Raw genomic sequence first — 18,417 nt, forward strand, 5'->3', positions numbered from 1 at the left:
AACATAAAAAAACTTTTATATTCTTTAAACTCAACTTTAAATTCCATCCACCACCTAGCCCATGACTCAAACAAAAAAAATCTCAAAGATAAATGATCCTACCAGCACTGGTTTCTTTTTGAAAATCAATTTTGATCGACATAATTAAGATTTACCATTTTGCCCCTTTCCATGTGCAATAAAATTGTTATTGTTCTCACACTCCATCCAAATAGCTTTATGACCCCCCCCAAAAAAAATAAATAAATAAAATCTACTTCAGACACATTTTCTGATAACTGAAAAATAATTTTTCTCTATTTCCCTTTCTATATGTATACTCGCTTTAGACCAAGCTTTCATCTTACCACAATCACAAATTCTCTTAATTTTCTAACATCCATCCCAGTCTTCATAACTTCTTCCTAATATTGCAATTGAAATCACCCATAATAATGTTCATATTAACCATCAAATACATTTTCAATCTTACAAATAATTCCACACTCTTTACCACCACCATTTGACCAAAATCCTATTAGTCTATAAACATCCACACCCCATCTTATATCACTGTTCTTGTCTCCAAATTTTTTTTTGTGTCTTTTGGCTTTTCCCAGTTAGGGTCGCCACAGCGGAACTCCGGTCCGCTAATGACTGGCAGTTGATTTTTACGTACCGGCTTGCTAGGCCTGACGCACAACCTTCAACGAAGGTATGCCCATTCACGCATGTCTCCACGCAGAAGACGCTCTAGCTGAGAATCGAACCGGACAGCGTCTTACTGTGAGGCGACAATGCTACTGCAGCACTACCACCACGGGTACTGTTCTCATCTCCAAATACAATTAAAAAAGCAAATACTTTTATTTCTCCTTTAAAAAACATGAACACCTATCCATTCCAAGATTCCACACCATCTCACCCCCATAATAGTTTAAATTGTAATCTCTTTTGCTTAGTAATAAATTTAATGTCCAACAGTCAAATTACATCACCTTCATTTTGTTTACACCACTGTAAAATGGCCAGTGTTCTTCCTACATTACTATTAAAGTTAACTGAAAGGGGAAAATACATTATTCCCATACTTTTTATCCTTGGAAAAAATCATTTTCCCTAGCCACAATCTTGCTTTCTTCCTTATAAAATGTGCATTCCTTTCTTCTACTTCTGAATTTTTGCTGTTGAAATCCACCTCTTTTATCAATATCTTCAAGTTCTTCCACTTGTTCCTCCCTACTAGAAGCATCATTCCTTTTCTTTTTCTGTTCTTAGCTCTGAATCATTATCATGTACTCCCATACTACCTTTATTAATATTTTCTTCTTCTCTTTTCTCACAATCAATCCAATAGTGTAACCTTTTGGTTAAAATTCTATATTTGTACACATTTATTCATCATGACCTTCCCCCCACTCTGATTGTACCCAATTTATTTTCACATTAATCAATTAGATGATTAATACTTCCACAGAAATAAGTCTAAAAATATGGTTGTGGAGGAACAGGTGGGGCAATAGAAGGTATATAGAAAAGAAAAAAATGTGTATTGATAACTTGTAAATTTTAAGTATGTATGTCAACAAATTCCCCTATTCACATTTACAAAAATCCCACTGGGTAAGTATATAACCAAGTCATTTTTAAATTTTAACACTGCTTCCATCTCCCAACTACCATTCCACAATGTTCTTTCATCTGTAGATTTTGTTATACTGGAAAAAGAAAAACATAAATCATATAAACATTTTTTGACATTACACTCTCCTGTCTTATCAGTTCTGAATTAAACAGATAATAATTTTTAAGTCTATTTCCTTGCCCTGAAAACAAATTATTCCTTAAACACACTTTTTGTTTTCACAGTGGGCATCTGTCCATGTGACTCTCAGTCTCAAAGGACATGTCATAAAATTGTTCTTTACATAGAAGAATTATTGATCTTATGTCCTTTATTATAATGCCCATAGGAACAATCATCTGGTCCCAAATATAGTGCCTATCAATCACTGCATCATCTTTCTATCATAAAACAATGCTTAGTGTCCATTAAACTACATGGTGTGATTTCCATTATAAACTTTATTTGCTTCTTCTAATGTCATCTAAATGCTGATTACTTGTACATTCCACATTCTGTAACTGAACTTGTCTTTCCACATAAATAACGTTATCCACATTCTCCACAGCAACACATCTTCTACCTCCACCATCTCTCCTGCATGCAAATTGTACAACATCTGCAGTAAGAAGTAATGCAAGAACTCAGAGCATGCACAAAAGAGGTGCACTTAATTAACATTTACAATAATTTTATAGCATATATAAAAAAATCAAATATTTAAACATCTTTTTTTGTTCACATTCGTACTAGTTATCAATACACATATTTTCTTTTCTATATACCTTCTATTGCCCCACCTGTTCTTCCACAACCATCTTTTTATTTCAGCTAATACAACACCCTCTTTCATTTTCTTGTTATATAACAAATCTCACATTTTTCCATAGCACCGTATTGTCACAACAGTACTTTATCCCATTTATCAATATCTTTCCGCACCTTATCATACCTCATCATCATACCATACCTCCAATATGATATATTCATATTTATACATTTAAAACTTCCCATCTATATTCATTCTTAAACTTTTCACAAAATTATTTACTCTTTTTACAATCAAAATGGTTTACTGTTTCTTCTTCACTATAGTCAGTCCATTTTCTTGCCTCTATCACCTTATATTTAATTTCAGTGGTAATATATTTAATAAAATTCTTTACAAAACGTCTTATCCTTCATAAAAGTTGTCAAACATTTTCCTTCTGTCTTTTATAGCCTTTTTTCAACTTCTTTTAATTCCTACCACTGGTACACCATTTTTTCTTAAATTAAGGGTGATGTGCAGAGCTTAGCAACTATAGAGGGATAAAATTGATCAGTTACAGTATAAAGTTCTGGGAAAGAATAGTGGGAGCTACGTTAAGAAGGGAAGAGATGAATAGTGAGCAGCATTATGGTTTCATTCCAGGAAAGACCACAACAGATGTGATGTTTGTTCTGAGGCTATTGACGGAGAAGATCAGAAGGAGGTGCATTGTGTCTTTGTGGACTTAGAGAAAGCATATAACAAGGTGCCTAGAGAGGAGTTGTGGTATTGTATGAGGAAGTCAGGAGTGGCAGAGAAGTATGTAAGAGTGGTACAGGATATGTACATGGGTAGTGTGACAGGGTTGAAGTTTGCGATAGGAGTGACTGATGCATTTTAGGTGGAGGTGGGATTACATCAAGGATCAGCTCTGAACCCTTTCTTATTTGCAATGGTGATGGACAGGTTGACAGTCGAGATCAGACAGGAGTCCCTGTGGACTATGATTTTTGCAGATGACATTATGTTCTGTAGTGAGAGTAGGGAACAGCTTGTTGAGACCCTGGAGAGATGTCAATATGCTCTAAGGAGGAGAGGAATGAAGACAGAATATCTGTGTGTGAATGAGAGGGAGGATAGAGGAATGCTGAAGATGCAGGGAGTACAGCTGGCGAAGGTGGATGAGTTTAATTACTTGGGAGCAACAGTTCAGAGTAATGGTGAGTGTGGATGAGAGGTGAAGAGGAGAGTACAGGTAGGGTGGTGTGGTTGGAGAAGAGTGCCAGGAGTGATTTCTGACAGAAGGGTACCAGTAAGAGTGAAAAGGAAGGTCTACAAGAGGGTAGTGAGCCCAGCTATGTTATATGGGTTGGAGATGGTAGCATTGATAAAAAGGCAGGAGTCAGAGCTGGACATGGCAGAGTTAAAGATGTTAAGATTTGCACTGGATGTGATAAGGATGGACAGGATTAGGAATCAGCACTTTAGGATAGCCAAAATTGATAAAAATTAAGCGCTTTTGTTCATGAATTCTAAACCTCTTTCATCAGAATCTGATGAAATATAGGTTCATAGGTAGGTTCTAGGCTACTAGCCCTAGGGCCTATATAAGCCTAGCCAAAAATATTCCCTGGCTTTCGCCACCCAAGAAAATTATTTTCCTGTGCCCCTGTCGAGCAGAGCCACAGAAGTGATCCCTGGGGTGAATTTCCTATTTCCCATCCAATCATCAAGATTTTTCTTGAAGAGTGTTAATGAGGAGCTCTGTTTAACATAGATAGGCAGTCTGTTCCAGAGTATGGGAAGTCTCTGGGACAGGAATCTATCCCTCCAGCATGTTCTGTTTATTGTGGTGACAAGGTTTAGGTCCCTAGAGCGTTTAGCTTGGAGAGTTTGGGATTTCTTTAAGTGGAGCATGTCCAACAGCTCTGAGTTTGACATAGCTTTGTATGCTAGGCAGAGATCGCCTCTGAGTAGGCGATATGCAATGGAGTAAAGCTGGAGTTTTTTGAGACGGTGTATTTCTGTGGCCTTTCCAGCTGTTGTAGATGTCTTGTGAGGTACATACCAAAAGGGGCATTGTACTCTATAATGGGTCTAATGAGTGATGAGTAGAGGGGAACAATGACCTCTTTCTTTCTGGATGAGACAGCTTTTGTGATGAGGTGAGCCATGTAGAAGGATTTCCTGACCACTGTGACGATGTGATTATCAAAGGAGAGACTACTGTCTACCTGTGTTCCAAGGTCTCTCATCACATTTTCAGCATTAAATAGACTACCAGCTATGTGGTAGCTCATGGGTACAGAGTTTTTACCAAAGGGAATGACAATACACTTTTTGGCATTGAGCCTCACGCCATGGCTTTGAGACCAGGTATCTGTCTCAGTGAAGCCCTTTTGTAGGATGTCCACGTCATTAGGAATTTCGATTATGGCTCCTAGTTTGCAGTCATCTGCAAACTTTGTTAGCCAAAGACCTTATGTGTTAGCCTGAACTTCAGAGAAGTAGATACCAAACAGGAGAGGACCCAGGACTGAACCCTGTGGTACTCCACTTGTCACTGGTCTGAAGTCGGATTTGGAGTCCGCTACTTTCACAGTGTGGGTTCTGTCCGTGAGCCAGTTGGCAACCCATCTTGTGACATAGGGATTTATACCTAGTTTAGTGAACTTATCTATAATTCCAGAGTGGAGGATGGTGTTGAAAGCCTTGGTGAGATCTAGATAAGCTGTGTGAACCACTTTACCCTCATCTATGGCTTTGGTGACTGCTTCAAAGAAGTCAGTCAGGTTTAGGAGACATGATCTGCCTTTTACAAATCCAAACTGAGTAGGGTCCAGAGTTTGGAGATTACCAATGTCTTTGTTTATGAGTTCCATGATATGTTCCATGGCCTTGCAGACCAGGCTCGCCAGGCTAATGGAACGGTAGTTCCTGGGGTCCGTCGTGGCTCCCCTTTTGTGGAGTGGAATAACTATCGTGGTGTGCCATTCTGTGGGCACAAAGCCTGAGGTGAGGCTATGACTGAACATGGTACTTAGGTAGGGTGCCAGTTCATTTTGTAGTTTGTGTAGAATGCAGCCTGGGATACTGTCAGGTCCCATGGATGCTGTGTTCTTGGCTTTGGAGAGTGTGTATATTTACAATTCACAAATGAAAGCACTTAATGTTTTTAAAAAAATAAATATATCTGTGAAACATCCATCAATAGGCAAAGGCCTACAGTAATATCCATACAGAATCATATGTAACGGGATAGGTAAAAAAAAAAATCAACATTATAAAAACAAAGCAGCATTTGCCAAAATAACTGAATTCAGGAACAGTCTTAAAAAATGTGAAAATAAGACAAAACATTGATCTCTAAACTTGTACTTCATGTCACCTATAACCGGTAATTTGCCTATTAGGAGTCTCCACAAAATGTCTTGATTTTCTTAAATATTGTGTAACCTTTGTTTTCTATGGTTAATATTTTGTAAAAACAAGAGACCCAGAGACTCCCCAGACTCTGGAATAGATTGCCCATACATGTCAAGCAGAGTGCCTCTTTGGACCTCTTCAACAGGAACCTTGACGATTGGATGGGAGAAAGGAAATTCACCCCAGGGATCACGTCAGTCGCCCTGCTAGACAGGGGTCCAGGAAAGTAAATAATGTGGGAAGAAATAGCCAGGGAATTGTTATGGCTAGGCTTGTATAGACCCTAGGGCTGATAGCCTAGTACCAACCTATGAACCTATGAGAGTAATATTTTCTCATGGCTTATCAAAAAAGTAAGACTCCATCACATACATAGTTACACACAAACAGCACAGTTTTCTGGACTTAATTGATAAAGGAACTGAGTAAGTTTCCAAGTAATTATTTGATGAGTGTATTCCTTTAAGTTGTAATGGTATACCCCCCTACATTTGCCTATAAACTCACTTCCAACTATTTTCATTTTTTCCATAACAATTTAATAAACAAATCCAATCCGAAGATGTATCCAGTATAAATGAAAAAAGGCTAAATAGACATTGTCATCTTTTTCACACAAAATAAATACATAAAGCATTTTTATTACCAGGATTTAATGTATCCCCACCAAAAATGTAAAAAAAGATATCTAGAAGTATATTCTCTTTTTTTTTTCCTTTGGAATAGGAAAAACTTGCCAGAAATAATTATTTTTCTACTATAATTGTATTTAATATAATTTGAAACAATACTAATATCTAGAATCATTTGCATATCAAGAAGACAATATCACTGGATCAGAAATGTGTGCGTCTCACTTAAAGGTACAACTAAAATAGTGTGTTTGTCATGCACAAACCAAATTTCATTTGAAGATGGAGTTGAACCAAAACCAACACATTTTTGCGTATTAAAGAACAATCTCACTTTCTGTAATACAGTTTTAACCTCCGAAAGGGTAGTATCAATATAATATTTCAAGTATAAGATTAAAAGCATCAACATAAGAGAAACATAGCTGTAAAATAAAGCATGGCACTATTTCCCCGTAAAGCATCCTTATATGATCTAGAACATTCCTCCACAACAGTACTCATCACCAAGTTAAATAACATGATACTGTGCCAACTTGTTTAGCACCTCAGCAAATTTAAATTTAAATTTTATTACCAAGGTGACCATTTATTAAATGCCTAACCCAGAATTTTTTATAAATACTGGGTAGAATGTGCAAAACATTTAGTACCAGTACTATAGTATTTCAATATATCTTTCAAACATTTATATAAAATCGTATCAACGGCTTTCTGTATATCGCATAAAATAAGCAGGCCTTTCTTACTATGAGTAATACTATTAATGATTTCACAAAGCACTTCGATACTGAGTCACACCTTCATTCCAAAAAAACCTCTAAGAAATGTGAGAAAAACATGACTTAGTGTGACTTGTACTTTACAGAGCCTTTTATAGTCTGTATTTCTTAACATAATGGGCCTCCAATTTTGAGTATCTTCTTTGTGCCCTTTCTTTTTAAATATAAATCTTATAACAATATCATGCAGACTCACTTGTTATACCTGTATTTAACCATTTAATTCATACACTGAGAAAAATAAATACAGTACCTCAGACAAATATTTATAGAATCCATAGGTAATGACATGTATATCGGGTCTATATTAGAACATCGAAGTTTCAAAACTTAGAATGTTCTAATATCGACCCCTATTCAGCATACGCTGAAAACATCGAACATACAGAACAGCAATTTTTTCCTAGGGAAAAAATTTGCTGTTCGAAAACACATACACACAACACAAGCACACCAAACCGCAATCTACACACATACACCTAAAATCTTACACCTAACCCTACACTAAACTATACATACACCACTAACTATCCACTTACCTTAACCCAAACCCTAACCTTAATGTTTGTCACTATCGCTCACTCACCTCACCCGCGCCCTAACCCTAACGTCCACACAAGCTGTAAGCATTCATAAGTTCATAGGATGATACTAAGCTATTGGCCAGAAGGCCTTATAAGCCTAGCCAAGAATTTCTTCCATGTTCCCACAAGGTCAGCACCTGTTTTTCATGTCCAGTAGGAACACAGGTGGGATCCCAGGGGTGTATTTTCTGTTTCCCATCCAGTCATTCAGGTTCCTGTTAAAGAGGGCTAAAGAGGTACTCTGCTTGACATGGAGAGGGAGTCTATTCTACAGATGGGGGAGTCTTTGGGACACACACACACACACACACACACACACACACACACACACACACACACACACACACACTTTCTCAGCAAACATCAGAATCTGCAGACTCATAATTCTTCCAAGCAGAGAAAAGCTTATTATTTTTGTTTATGGAGAAGTTATTTTTCTACAGAGCAAAATACAATTTTTTGTTTTGCTTTATAAAGAGTCCATCACTGTGACCAGTTTTCACTAAAGTCAATTAAAGTGATTACTCTTTCCCATAAGTGGTGTTGCGGTAGCGTCATCACCTCACAGTAAGACGTTGTCCCATTCGATTTTAAGCTAGAGCGTCTTCTGTGTGGAGACATACGTGAATGGGCGCACCTTCGTTGAAGGTTGTGCATCAGAGCTGGCAACTTGGCATGTAAAAATCTACTGCCAATCATTAGCAGACTGGAGTTCCGCTGTGGTGACCCCTAACCGGGAAAAGCCAAAAGACACAACAACTCTTTCCCATAACAGATGCAACATATCGTTCCATTCTATTGTTCTTTCGACATACCCATTTAACTTTTTAACATCTTTGCCAACTGTTAAACTTTATAAATTGCTAGCAGGCTCAAAAACCAATGCCATACAATCAGTTATATTTATATGAATAGGAATATAAATGAAAGAAAAAAATCTGTACAAGAAAAATATTAAATCTCAGTGGATAATCTCATTCTATGATAAGTTGGCCCCATGTAAGGTCTTAAAACACGATTGTTAAGAGTCTAATGTCTCATTCAGTAAATTTACATTTGCACTTTCTTCTTGGCTCTCATATGGCAGTTCCAATCCCCTACAGCAATAATGGGACAATATGCCCTTTAAAAAACTTTGCATTATACAAAATATGTCTTGCCCTAGATTTTTTTCTCATTAGTATCATAAACAATGAATGTAAAAATCCCCACCCCGAATTGCATATCACCATTAGATTTAACCCTGGAGTAACAATTAATGTATCTAAGAAATACTGGAATTAAACAAAATAGCTATACCAGAAGATAAATTCTTGCAAAGCTCTAAACAAGTTTATGTTATCTTACATCAAACAGATATCATCCCTTGCCCACATAACAAAAAATGTAAAATCTGCAGTGTTCATTATTCAAGCTATTCACACAAACTGCTAATAACATGGCTGCTATTCACACAAACTGCATACAACATGGCTGCTATTCTCACAAACTGCTAATAAGATGGCTAGCCTTTTCCTTTTTTTACAAGCTGTTTAGAAGCCTCTTGTCTCATCTTACTTCTATGTACCCTCTTACCAAGAGCGGTGCTATTTTCATCCATTTCCAGAAGTTCATACGTCTCCAACATCACCATCCTTAACCCCCCCCCCCCTTCCTCCATGGATCTTGCTACTGTAGTTTGTAAAGTATCTTCAGAATCACTATCAGGTACCTCTTCTATATCCAATACTTGAAAGCAGTAAGAGGAGCATTTTCTTGCACAGCCTTGATATGTAGTGATATAATATTTTCCTTAGCCCCTGATATATTATTTTTATGTTTAGCATTCTGCATACTTCCTCTACATCTTTTGTAAGTAACTTGGGACAGTCAAACTCAAAATGCCCAACAGTTTTATATTCCTTATGAGAAGGAACACAATTGGAAGCAGAATGGCTTAGTGTACCACACTTAGTACAACGTTACTCAGCACAATTTTGAATCAGATGTGATAAGGAACTACAGTACGTACATGCTCTATAGTCATTAATAGAATGACACTTAGAATATGCTTCACTTTACCATGCTGCATAAATAGCAAAACCCACAATTCCCACAACCCATTCCACAACCCCATTACCATACATTTTCTTAACATCAAAAATACTTCACAGTAAAGTGAGAAATACTGCCAAATAAAAGTATTACTAATGTCCACCTGCTGTAAAAATCGATCTACAATCTCAGCAGTCTCTAAGGTGATATCACAAAAGGTGTTTTTTGCCATGTGTATAAACACATGAATGTTTCAAATCATAAACCACAAAGGAGCAACAATAAAGTCACAGACAGCATACCAATCAGTAATGTTTTTAGCGAATGAAATACATACCACAGGTAATGGATTTGTTCTTGTATTGTTCCTAACAAGTTCAGTCCGTGATATCTTCACAATAGTAGCATACTGTAACACTAAGAACAAATTTTGGTGTTTGAAGTACATTACCTGATCCTTGAAATAACTACAAACAGGAACAAGAGTAACTTCCTTCCATTTATCATCTAATATCACTTCCTTTACCATAGGAACAACTATTTCCTCAGGATTAATTTTACCCACTATGACTCTACAAAGCCATATTTTTATCTCAGATTCTTCAACACTCATCATGTTGACAGGCAATTCACCAGGTAAACTATTAGAAGCCACTGTAGCAATTTCTACAGCATTTCCAGTGACAGGAACAGCAACCAACCACCCGCTGACTCATTGCAGCATTTCCTCCTATAAAAAGAGTGGGGGAGTTCCTGATGCCCTAATACATTTTTCCCTAGTACTATAAAATACTTCTAAGAGTCTCCCCTGAAAAGAGATTACTACCCTACTGAGACTAACCCAGTCAAAATAAATTAAAATAATGTGTAAAAGCAGGAAATCAGTCAAAATTTATGATTTTTGTTGTCAAAAGAAAAGATGCACGGTTATCTTTTTTGAAAATAAATGATAAAAAGCAACTTTACTGCGTCAAATAGTAAAGAAAAAAATCCAAATCCATTTCATCAGAAACAGATTTCTTAACATGCCGACAAAATGTAACAGAATACAGAATTAGTGCAGTATGTTTTATGATAAACACCCACATACAGGACAAAACATCTAATATATCCACAACCCTACCTAAATACTGTAATCCTTACCCAACCATACATCTAAATTAAACTATGAACCTAACCTGAACCTTAGCTATATCCAAAACTAAACATTAAAACTAAAATTGATTCCCAAAACATAGATCTAGTACTATCCATAAGCTTGAGAATAATCATAACTATGTGTAATCCCAACCAAAACCCCATTGCTAAATACTAAAGCTACTGACTTATACAAGTACTACAATGATATATGTGATCAATCAGAATTTCTTTCAAAGAATACATTTAGCTAAATGCATTTTCATTCAAATACAACTTTTATAAAAAAAATCAGATTTAAACAAATTTGCCTAAGCCATCAAAGACCAAGTTGCCTATGTTGATATAATTGTGAACTAATATTAGATTATATTTACCTTAATGAATCACAGTAGGTACAATACTTATCTCAAAATATCATAAATATTTTACTATGAGAACTGGCAGAATGTCAATATAAAATATTAAACTATTGGTAGTAGTATTATTAGAGATAACATATTAGGCATTTGCCACAATTAAAGTAAATATATTAATTCATTTATTTATTTTCCATTTGTTTACCAGGTTAGTGTGACTGAACACAAGGTGACAGTTTTCAGCGGATGCCCGGGAAGAAAAGCTCCAAATACATAGTAAAAAATTATAAAAAAATAATAAAAATGTTTTTATAAACATAGCTATTTTGTACAAAGAGCATAGAACATATAAAAGGAGTAAAAATCAGAGTTTTACAATTGATGCAGCATACAGTGGTTAGAATATTGAGAAACAATTAAACAAGATATTATACAACAAATACAGAATTGCTTTGAACATAAATTCAAAAAGAGGTTTCCACAGACAAACAGGGTCATAAACTAGAAATCATAACTATAAAGGTGGCCTAAACACCTGGTTCACAGTACATCTCCATAGGGAAGATATATTTATTAGAGCAAGACAAAAGTACTTGGTTGGAAGGGTGTATTCCAATTGTAATTCCCATAGTTGTCTACTTGGTAATGTGTGATTCCTGTGATGCTTTTTACGTGGCAAAAACTGAGAGACAGTTAAAATGCAGAATCTACGAGCACTTTAATGATGTCAGGAATAAAAATATAAAAAAATGCTCTCTTCAAACATGCCCTGGAATGTGCAGAAGCTCATTTTAAGTTTTTTGTCATTGAAGGAGTTCCCAGGGACATGAGGGGTCCCTGGGAAACTAAATTAGAATTGGCAAATTGTGTTGGAGGACAATAGGTACCCCAGATTAAATGGCAATATTTCTTTGGCACCACTACTAAAGTTAAGGTCTGCCAAACTTTAACTAAATAGTTTTGTTTGTATTGCGTTACAATTACTCATTGTACCTTATTTTAACTTTGAATGGTGTTCATATTTTTATTTTTGATATTTCTTTCAAGAACAAGTTTTAAAGTGCTTCTTAGAGATGTACATTATGTTATTTGATTTTAGGAAGAAATCATTTGTATTGGTTTGGTATGCAGGCAGTTTCTAATTTTCTTTTTATAGTACATACACCTTTAAATGGTAATCAGCGTTTTAATTGAAAAAGATGAATGTTATATATAGGGGGTTTACCTCATTTAGAATGTATCTGATGAAGTCTGGGTGGTTCTCGGACGAAAACGCATTTTGATATTTGTGGAGCATTAATTTTTATTCTACTTTCCTGTGGATTAAATGAGTGATTTTGTGTTCACAGCTGCCTTTCTTTTTTGTCCAGTTATTCTGGTTTCTGGTTCACGGTACTATGCACTAAGTGAAGCTACACAGTACACCTGTGATCTAGGAATGTCGAAGTCAGGAATAGGTGAAATCAGTCTGGTTCTGTACAGGAACATATCCAAGTTTTGAATAGGAGATCTTTTAGTAGGGCTTTGAAAGTATGCTTACTAGTTAGACATCTAATCCCAAAAAACAGCTTGAACTCCAAAAAACCTCGCTTACAGCTCCCAAACACAGTAAATAACCGTGAACGAATATAAAAGTTGTTAAATCAACAACTTTTATATTCGTTCACGGTTATTTACCGTGTTTGGGAGCTGTAAGTGAGGTTTTTTGGAGTTCAAGCTGTTTTTTGGAGTTGGTAACCTGAGTTGTGTTTAGACATCTAATGTCAGGGGGTAGAGAATAGGAATTTCAGAATAGAATTTAGAGAATAGAATGCAGGAATATTAGACAGTGTTTGAATAAATAATAAACATATATATTTTTTAATCAAGAAGGGCAGATGCAATGGTAGAACTCAAATCTATTACCCCATTACTATGTTATTCAAATTATGTTGTGATAATTATCACTAAAAAGACGGGTCTATGTTCACACACTGAAGAAACCAATGTATAAGGTAAACTAAACAAAACCCTTTAAAATTTGCATTTTTCCCCCACTGCAGTGTGATCTCGGAGTTGGTATATATCGTGGGTTACTTCCTTGCTGTTGGCCAACTATTATCTTTCAATGATTTTTTTTTACAATGATTTCACTCTTCTATGAAACTGCAGTTCAGGGATTACTGTTCATGGAATAGCCATTCGATGAAGTTTTACTTTACTGTGTGAACATAAACCCCTAGACAACTGTGAAAACCCATTCATGGAGAGAAACTACAATCTATATATTTATTTACTTTGGAAAATTAAACTGTTAATGTGATGATATCATATATACTACCTACAAAACAGCTTCACTTGGAAACATTGCTAATTTTTACTCATGTGACACCACTAATGACATTAAAGGCTATAGAATCAGATGGCAGCCTTAATGATTTCTGGCATGCAGATCTGCATACTGTGGAAGTAAGCTGCTAATTGTATATCTCTGTTAAAAATATAAAATTAAGTATAGCTGTTTAGGTTGTAATTAGGTAAGTAATTAGACTGGCTGCCCTTACAGTCCATTTTAAGCCTAGCCAATTTTTCTCTAAAGGTGAGGAACAAACTCTATATATTGTACTTCCAAGGTGAACACCTTAACCATTATGTCAACCCCAACTACCTTCTGAACTACAGCTGTGGTAAAAATACTAATAGATTACTGGACTTTTCAGTTTTGTTTCATGCTTATACACAACTGCACATCAAAAGAGTCTTGACTGTCATTATACTGGGCTGATATTTTCTGCTGCCCACATAATATTTACCACTGTTGAATGTGAGGACCTTAAAATTATATCGAGTGGTCTGTTTTTCAAAGATTAATAACAATTTTAAATAATTGTTTGCTTGATATCATGCAGGCTTCACTGGTTGTATACGTTAGGTGAATGTTTTTTACAAAAAATGCATCATTCCTGGCTTTACATGCCAAACACAGGTGCCACCTAACTCATCTGTAGGATGCAGAGAACAGACATAGTTCCTATAGTCTTTAAGATCATGGTCAGGTTTTTTCAGCTGCTCTATTTTCTTTGATTGGAATCTCTAAAGTTTTTGAGTCATATGCTTTGTTCTTAGGGTGTAGAATGCAACATTATTCTCTGCAATTGTTGTGTTTACAGGGGTGCAATACCACCGATTTATTAAATGTCAACTCAAACAAATTTAAGATGCTGGCTGCACATTACAAGCCTAGTTAATAACTACAGGTCAGGATCAAACCCTGTACCTTGTATTTGTGAAGTTAAGACCTTAACCATTATGCAAACCCTCCGTCTCTGAATGCCCTGGTAGTAGTGCAAGTGATGCCCATTCAGTGATCCCAGTCTGTTAGAACTGAGGCAAGGGGTAGGGATTGATCGCCACTTTTCCCAGCTCACCTACCCCAGATTTGTTTTTTGTTTTTTTTTTTTTAGCAAAATGATACTGTCCTTAGCCATTCCAGTAGCAAGTGCATTACAAAACATACACTGGGTACTGGGCAGAAGAGGGATGAGGACACAGATGTTGGGATGTTACCAAACATGATCATCCTCATCTCCTCACTGCCTATATTTTGGTTACTGTCACACATACACAAACACACACACGCACACACACCAGTTCATGGTAAGAAGCCAGACGCTTGAGAGGGGATGTCAGAGGAGAAGAACAGGAAAGGACTTAACAATATGGCTCACAGTAGGCAGCTGTCATAAAAATATAAAATTTTTATGAAATGAATTTCAAATTAAATATTCTCACACTGAGGCAGATACTATGCTAGACAGTTACATATTTACAATATGTAAATCCCATAAGAATCTTTAAATTAATCTCACAATTATCTGTCAAACTCTGATCTACTGCATTGCACATGGAGTTGATCTAGGCTGTAGTCAATTTTTTAAATTCTATAAGATTACCTTTAACCAAAGCTCCTTTATCTGTTGAAAAATGAAACATCTGAGGTTACTTCAGCAAATCTGCTAACAAATGCACAGCATAGTACATAACCTATAAAACAAAGTTTATTCAATATAAAATGCAGTAATTTCAGAAATGTACCTCATTGATGGTAACATTGTAGCTGTTTCGGTTCTGAATTACTGGACGATTGTCATTAACATCTAGAATGTTGACAGTTAATATATGATCGGTCTTTCGAGGAGGAGAGCCTCTGTCCGATGCTTGAATCTGTACAAAAAACAAAAGAGGAGCGCAATAAATATTTTACTTAACTGATGCAAACCCTCAGGCAACATGTAAAATGTAGATACACATTCTGTAACACCGAGTAAAAAGAGGACTTCGCTGAAAACAAATTTTTAATGCAGCAGCAAAAAGGAGAAAATGGAAGCAGGTTATAAACTGACACTGCAAACTCCATAATGCTGGAGTATTTTATATGGCCACCCATTTAATTTCAATTAGGTAGGAAGGGGGAAACTCAGCATATGGAAGTTTTGGAGACCTCTACTTTGAAAAACCTTAGACTGTAAATACTTTGTATTGTCAGAATAGTGTGCACTTATGTATGGAACCCTAAAGAGAAACTGGTATATGTGAGTGCTAGTTCAATATAAATACAAGAAGAAGAAATAAAAGGCACTGCTTCAAAGAGAAAAATAGAATAAAATGAAATATCCAACAAATATGGCAATGCCCCATCAAGTTTGTCCTAATGACAGCTTGGCTTTCCCTTACAAAATCCAGCTTTAGTTGCTTCTAGTTTTATGGAGGACGTTGGACCTGAATCAACACTAGAGTCAGACTAGTTTCCAAACAAATGACTTTATGTAACATGGAGTTCATACAATTTATCCAGATTTCCTAGACTTATAAACATTGGAAGAGAGAAGTACAGATAATACTATCACAAAAAAAATTTTAAAAGAACATAACGTTGGCCTAGCTACACATCTTATATTAACAGGAGACAGTCTTGCAGTATTATATCTGACTAGAGGCATTACCAAGAACATGGATGCCTAAAACATGGGAACCATACTCACCTACAAAACCTCCAGCCATTTGATACCTTCATAGTGCAAACAGTTTTAACTAGGCAACAAGACAGTCTATGGTTTACTATCATAAATTCAAAAATCAGAACAAAACGTGTCTGCATTTTCGAATTTATACATCGGAAATGAACATTTCCGAATTTACTTCAAGTTGAAAACAGCTGTGTATTGTCGAAAATGTCGCTCACGACATTTTCGGCAATACACAGCACTCCCACCCATCCTGTAACTACCTACCTAACCAGCCTAAACACACAGTTATGCAGGGGGGCAAGCCCCCCACACCTCCCCAACTTAATATTCCAACTCCGAGATCGCACTACAGTGAGGAAAGGGATGTATTTCCCTAACCGCACTGTACCGCGATCCCCTCACATGAGCGAACGTTAGAACTGCGAATACACAGTCCATTCGCAATGGTAACATTCGCTCACATCACCTGCCGAAATATGAAGTATTCGAACATCTGTTGTTCGAATACTTCATAGCCGTGCAAGTGCACGTCGGCATTGTGATAGTAAACCCAGTCTATTAACTATCATATCATTTGCGAGAGCCCTTCCCCATACAAGTATGGGTAATGCACAGAAAAGAAAAAGGCACTTTAGCCAAGGACATCCTGATGACCATAACTTTTACACTGCTGTCACATCATGTAAATCATCCTATAACTGGTATCATCCTCATAATGGGATATAACAAATACACTCATCAAAAATATTTATCTTTCATTGTCTTGTGTACAGTTAATACCTTCATAAAGACTTGATGCAAAAATAAAGGAACTACATATTACTTAATTCACAAAAATATTTAACGTGAAGAGAAAAAAACAAATATAAACTCAAACTTGTGGTGGATTATTCTCAAAGGTCCCACACGCACACATTATAGCAACCAGCCTTTAGCTCGTGTATTTCCTGGAGAAGGACAGCAGCAATTAATTATGCTTTTCTGTACATTCTGTAAGGAAATACATTCTTAAAAGCAGATTCCTATTTGAAGGGTTGATTTCATTGTGAGAGGCTAAAACTCCTGTTCTCACAAAAGAAAACAAACTTCTGCATTTTTCCACACTGTAACCAATCAGTATAAAAAAAAAAAAAAACAGCACTTCTGTCAAACTACACTTGGTTTATATATGATGATATTTCTTTGAATAGAAGTTTCTTCTAATGCAGGTAGTCTGGTAGTGAAATATGTTCTGAATTTGTCTGGAGGTAACTGACAGAATTGTTTGTTTGTTTGCGTCTTTCAGCTTTTCCCGGTTAGGGTATCGCACTGAAATCTTTGCTTACTTCACAGTTTTACACGAGGGCAAGTGTTACCTGAAGACTCATCCATTTCAGCAGGCCGTCTCTCAGCACGATCCTACTGAACGTGATTTTAAAGCTTTACTGCTTTTCTGATTTCATTTATTGGGCTTCATGACCACTGATGGACAGTCATTTGAATTGTAACTGCATGATTGCATTTCTTTGAAGCTACATCTATACGTAGGCCATCATGTTGTAATGCGGGCACTGTGCCTTTACTGTTAGTGTCGGACTACTATTCATTGCACTTAAGATTCTCTTCTTTTCCCACGATTATGTGACTGTGTAATTCATATTTACAAGTAAGGACGGTAAGAAGATGACATTCCTGACACCGGAATGAAGAATGGGGCTTAATGACGTGCAGGAATGATGTTCCTCAACAAATGAAATAGCAGCTTACATTAAGTTGTATTCTTGGTTTGCTATCTCTCATAGGGAAAGCAATTTTTTATTTTCTTGTAATATTAGTAAATGTTTTTTAATGTTACATTTTACTGAAAATTGTGTAGGCTAATTAATTGCTTCTGTGTATTTTCACTGAACAGCAAATGTTATCATTCTTGGACATAACTTCTCTTTTTTTAGTTGTTTTTAATTTTTTCTCAATTAGAAATTTAGAAATTTACATTTAAGAAAACAAATCATTAAATGTCACCATGATATGTTTGGAAACATATAAACAAATAGAAAGCAAAGCAAGAAAAGCATTTTAATAAAAATGCAAATGGTCATTTTAGCAGCAGCTATCCGTGGCTAC

General features: G+C 36.0%; 1 protein-coding gene across 1 annotated transcript in view; it reads right to left on the minus strand.

Moving 5' to 3' along the window:
• CDH23 (cadherin related 23) overlaps positions 1-18,417 on the minus strand; it is a 2,508,764-nt gene that overhangs the window by 1,432,116 nt on the left and 1,058,231 nt on the right. The window contains exon 16 of the mRNA XM_044056944.1: positions 15,383-15,511. Coding sequence (XP_043912879.1) covers positions 15,383-15,511 — 129 coding nt within the window. The remainder of the gene's footprint in view (positions 1-15,382; positions 15,512-18,417) is intronic.

Source organism: Protopterus annectens, chromosome 14.part0 (genome assembly GCF_019279795.1).
Source record: "Protopterus annectens isolate FY-2018-M chromosome 14.part0, PAN1.0, whole genome shotgun sequence".
In the NCBI taxonomy this organism is placed as follows: domain Eukaryota; kingdom Metazoa; phylum Chordata; order Ceratodontiformes; family Protopteridae; genus Protopterus; species Protopterus annectens.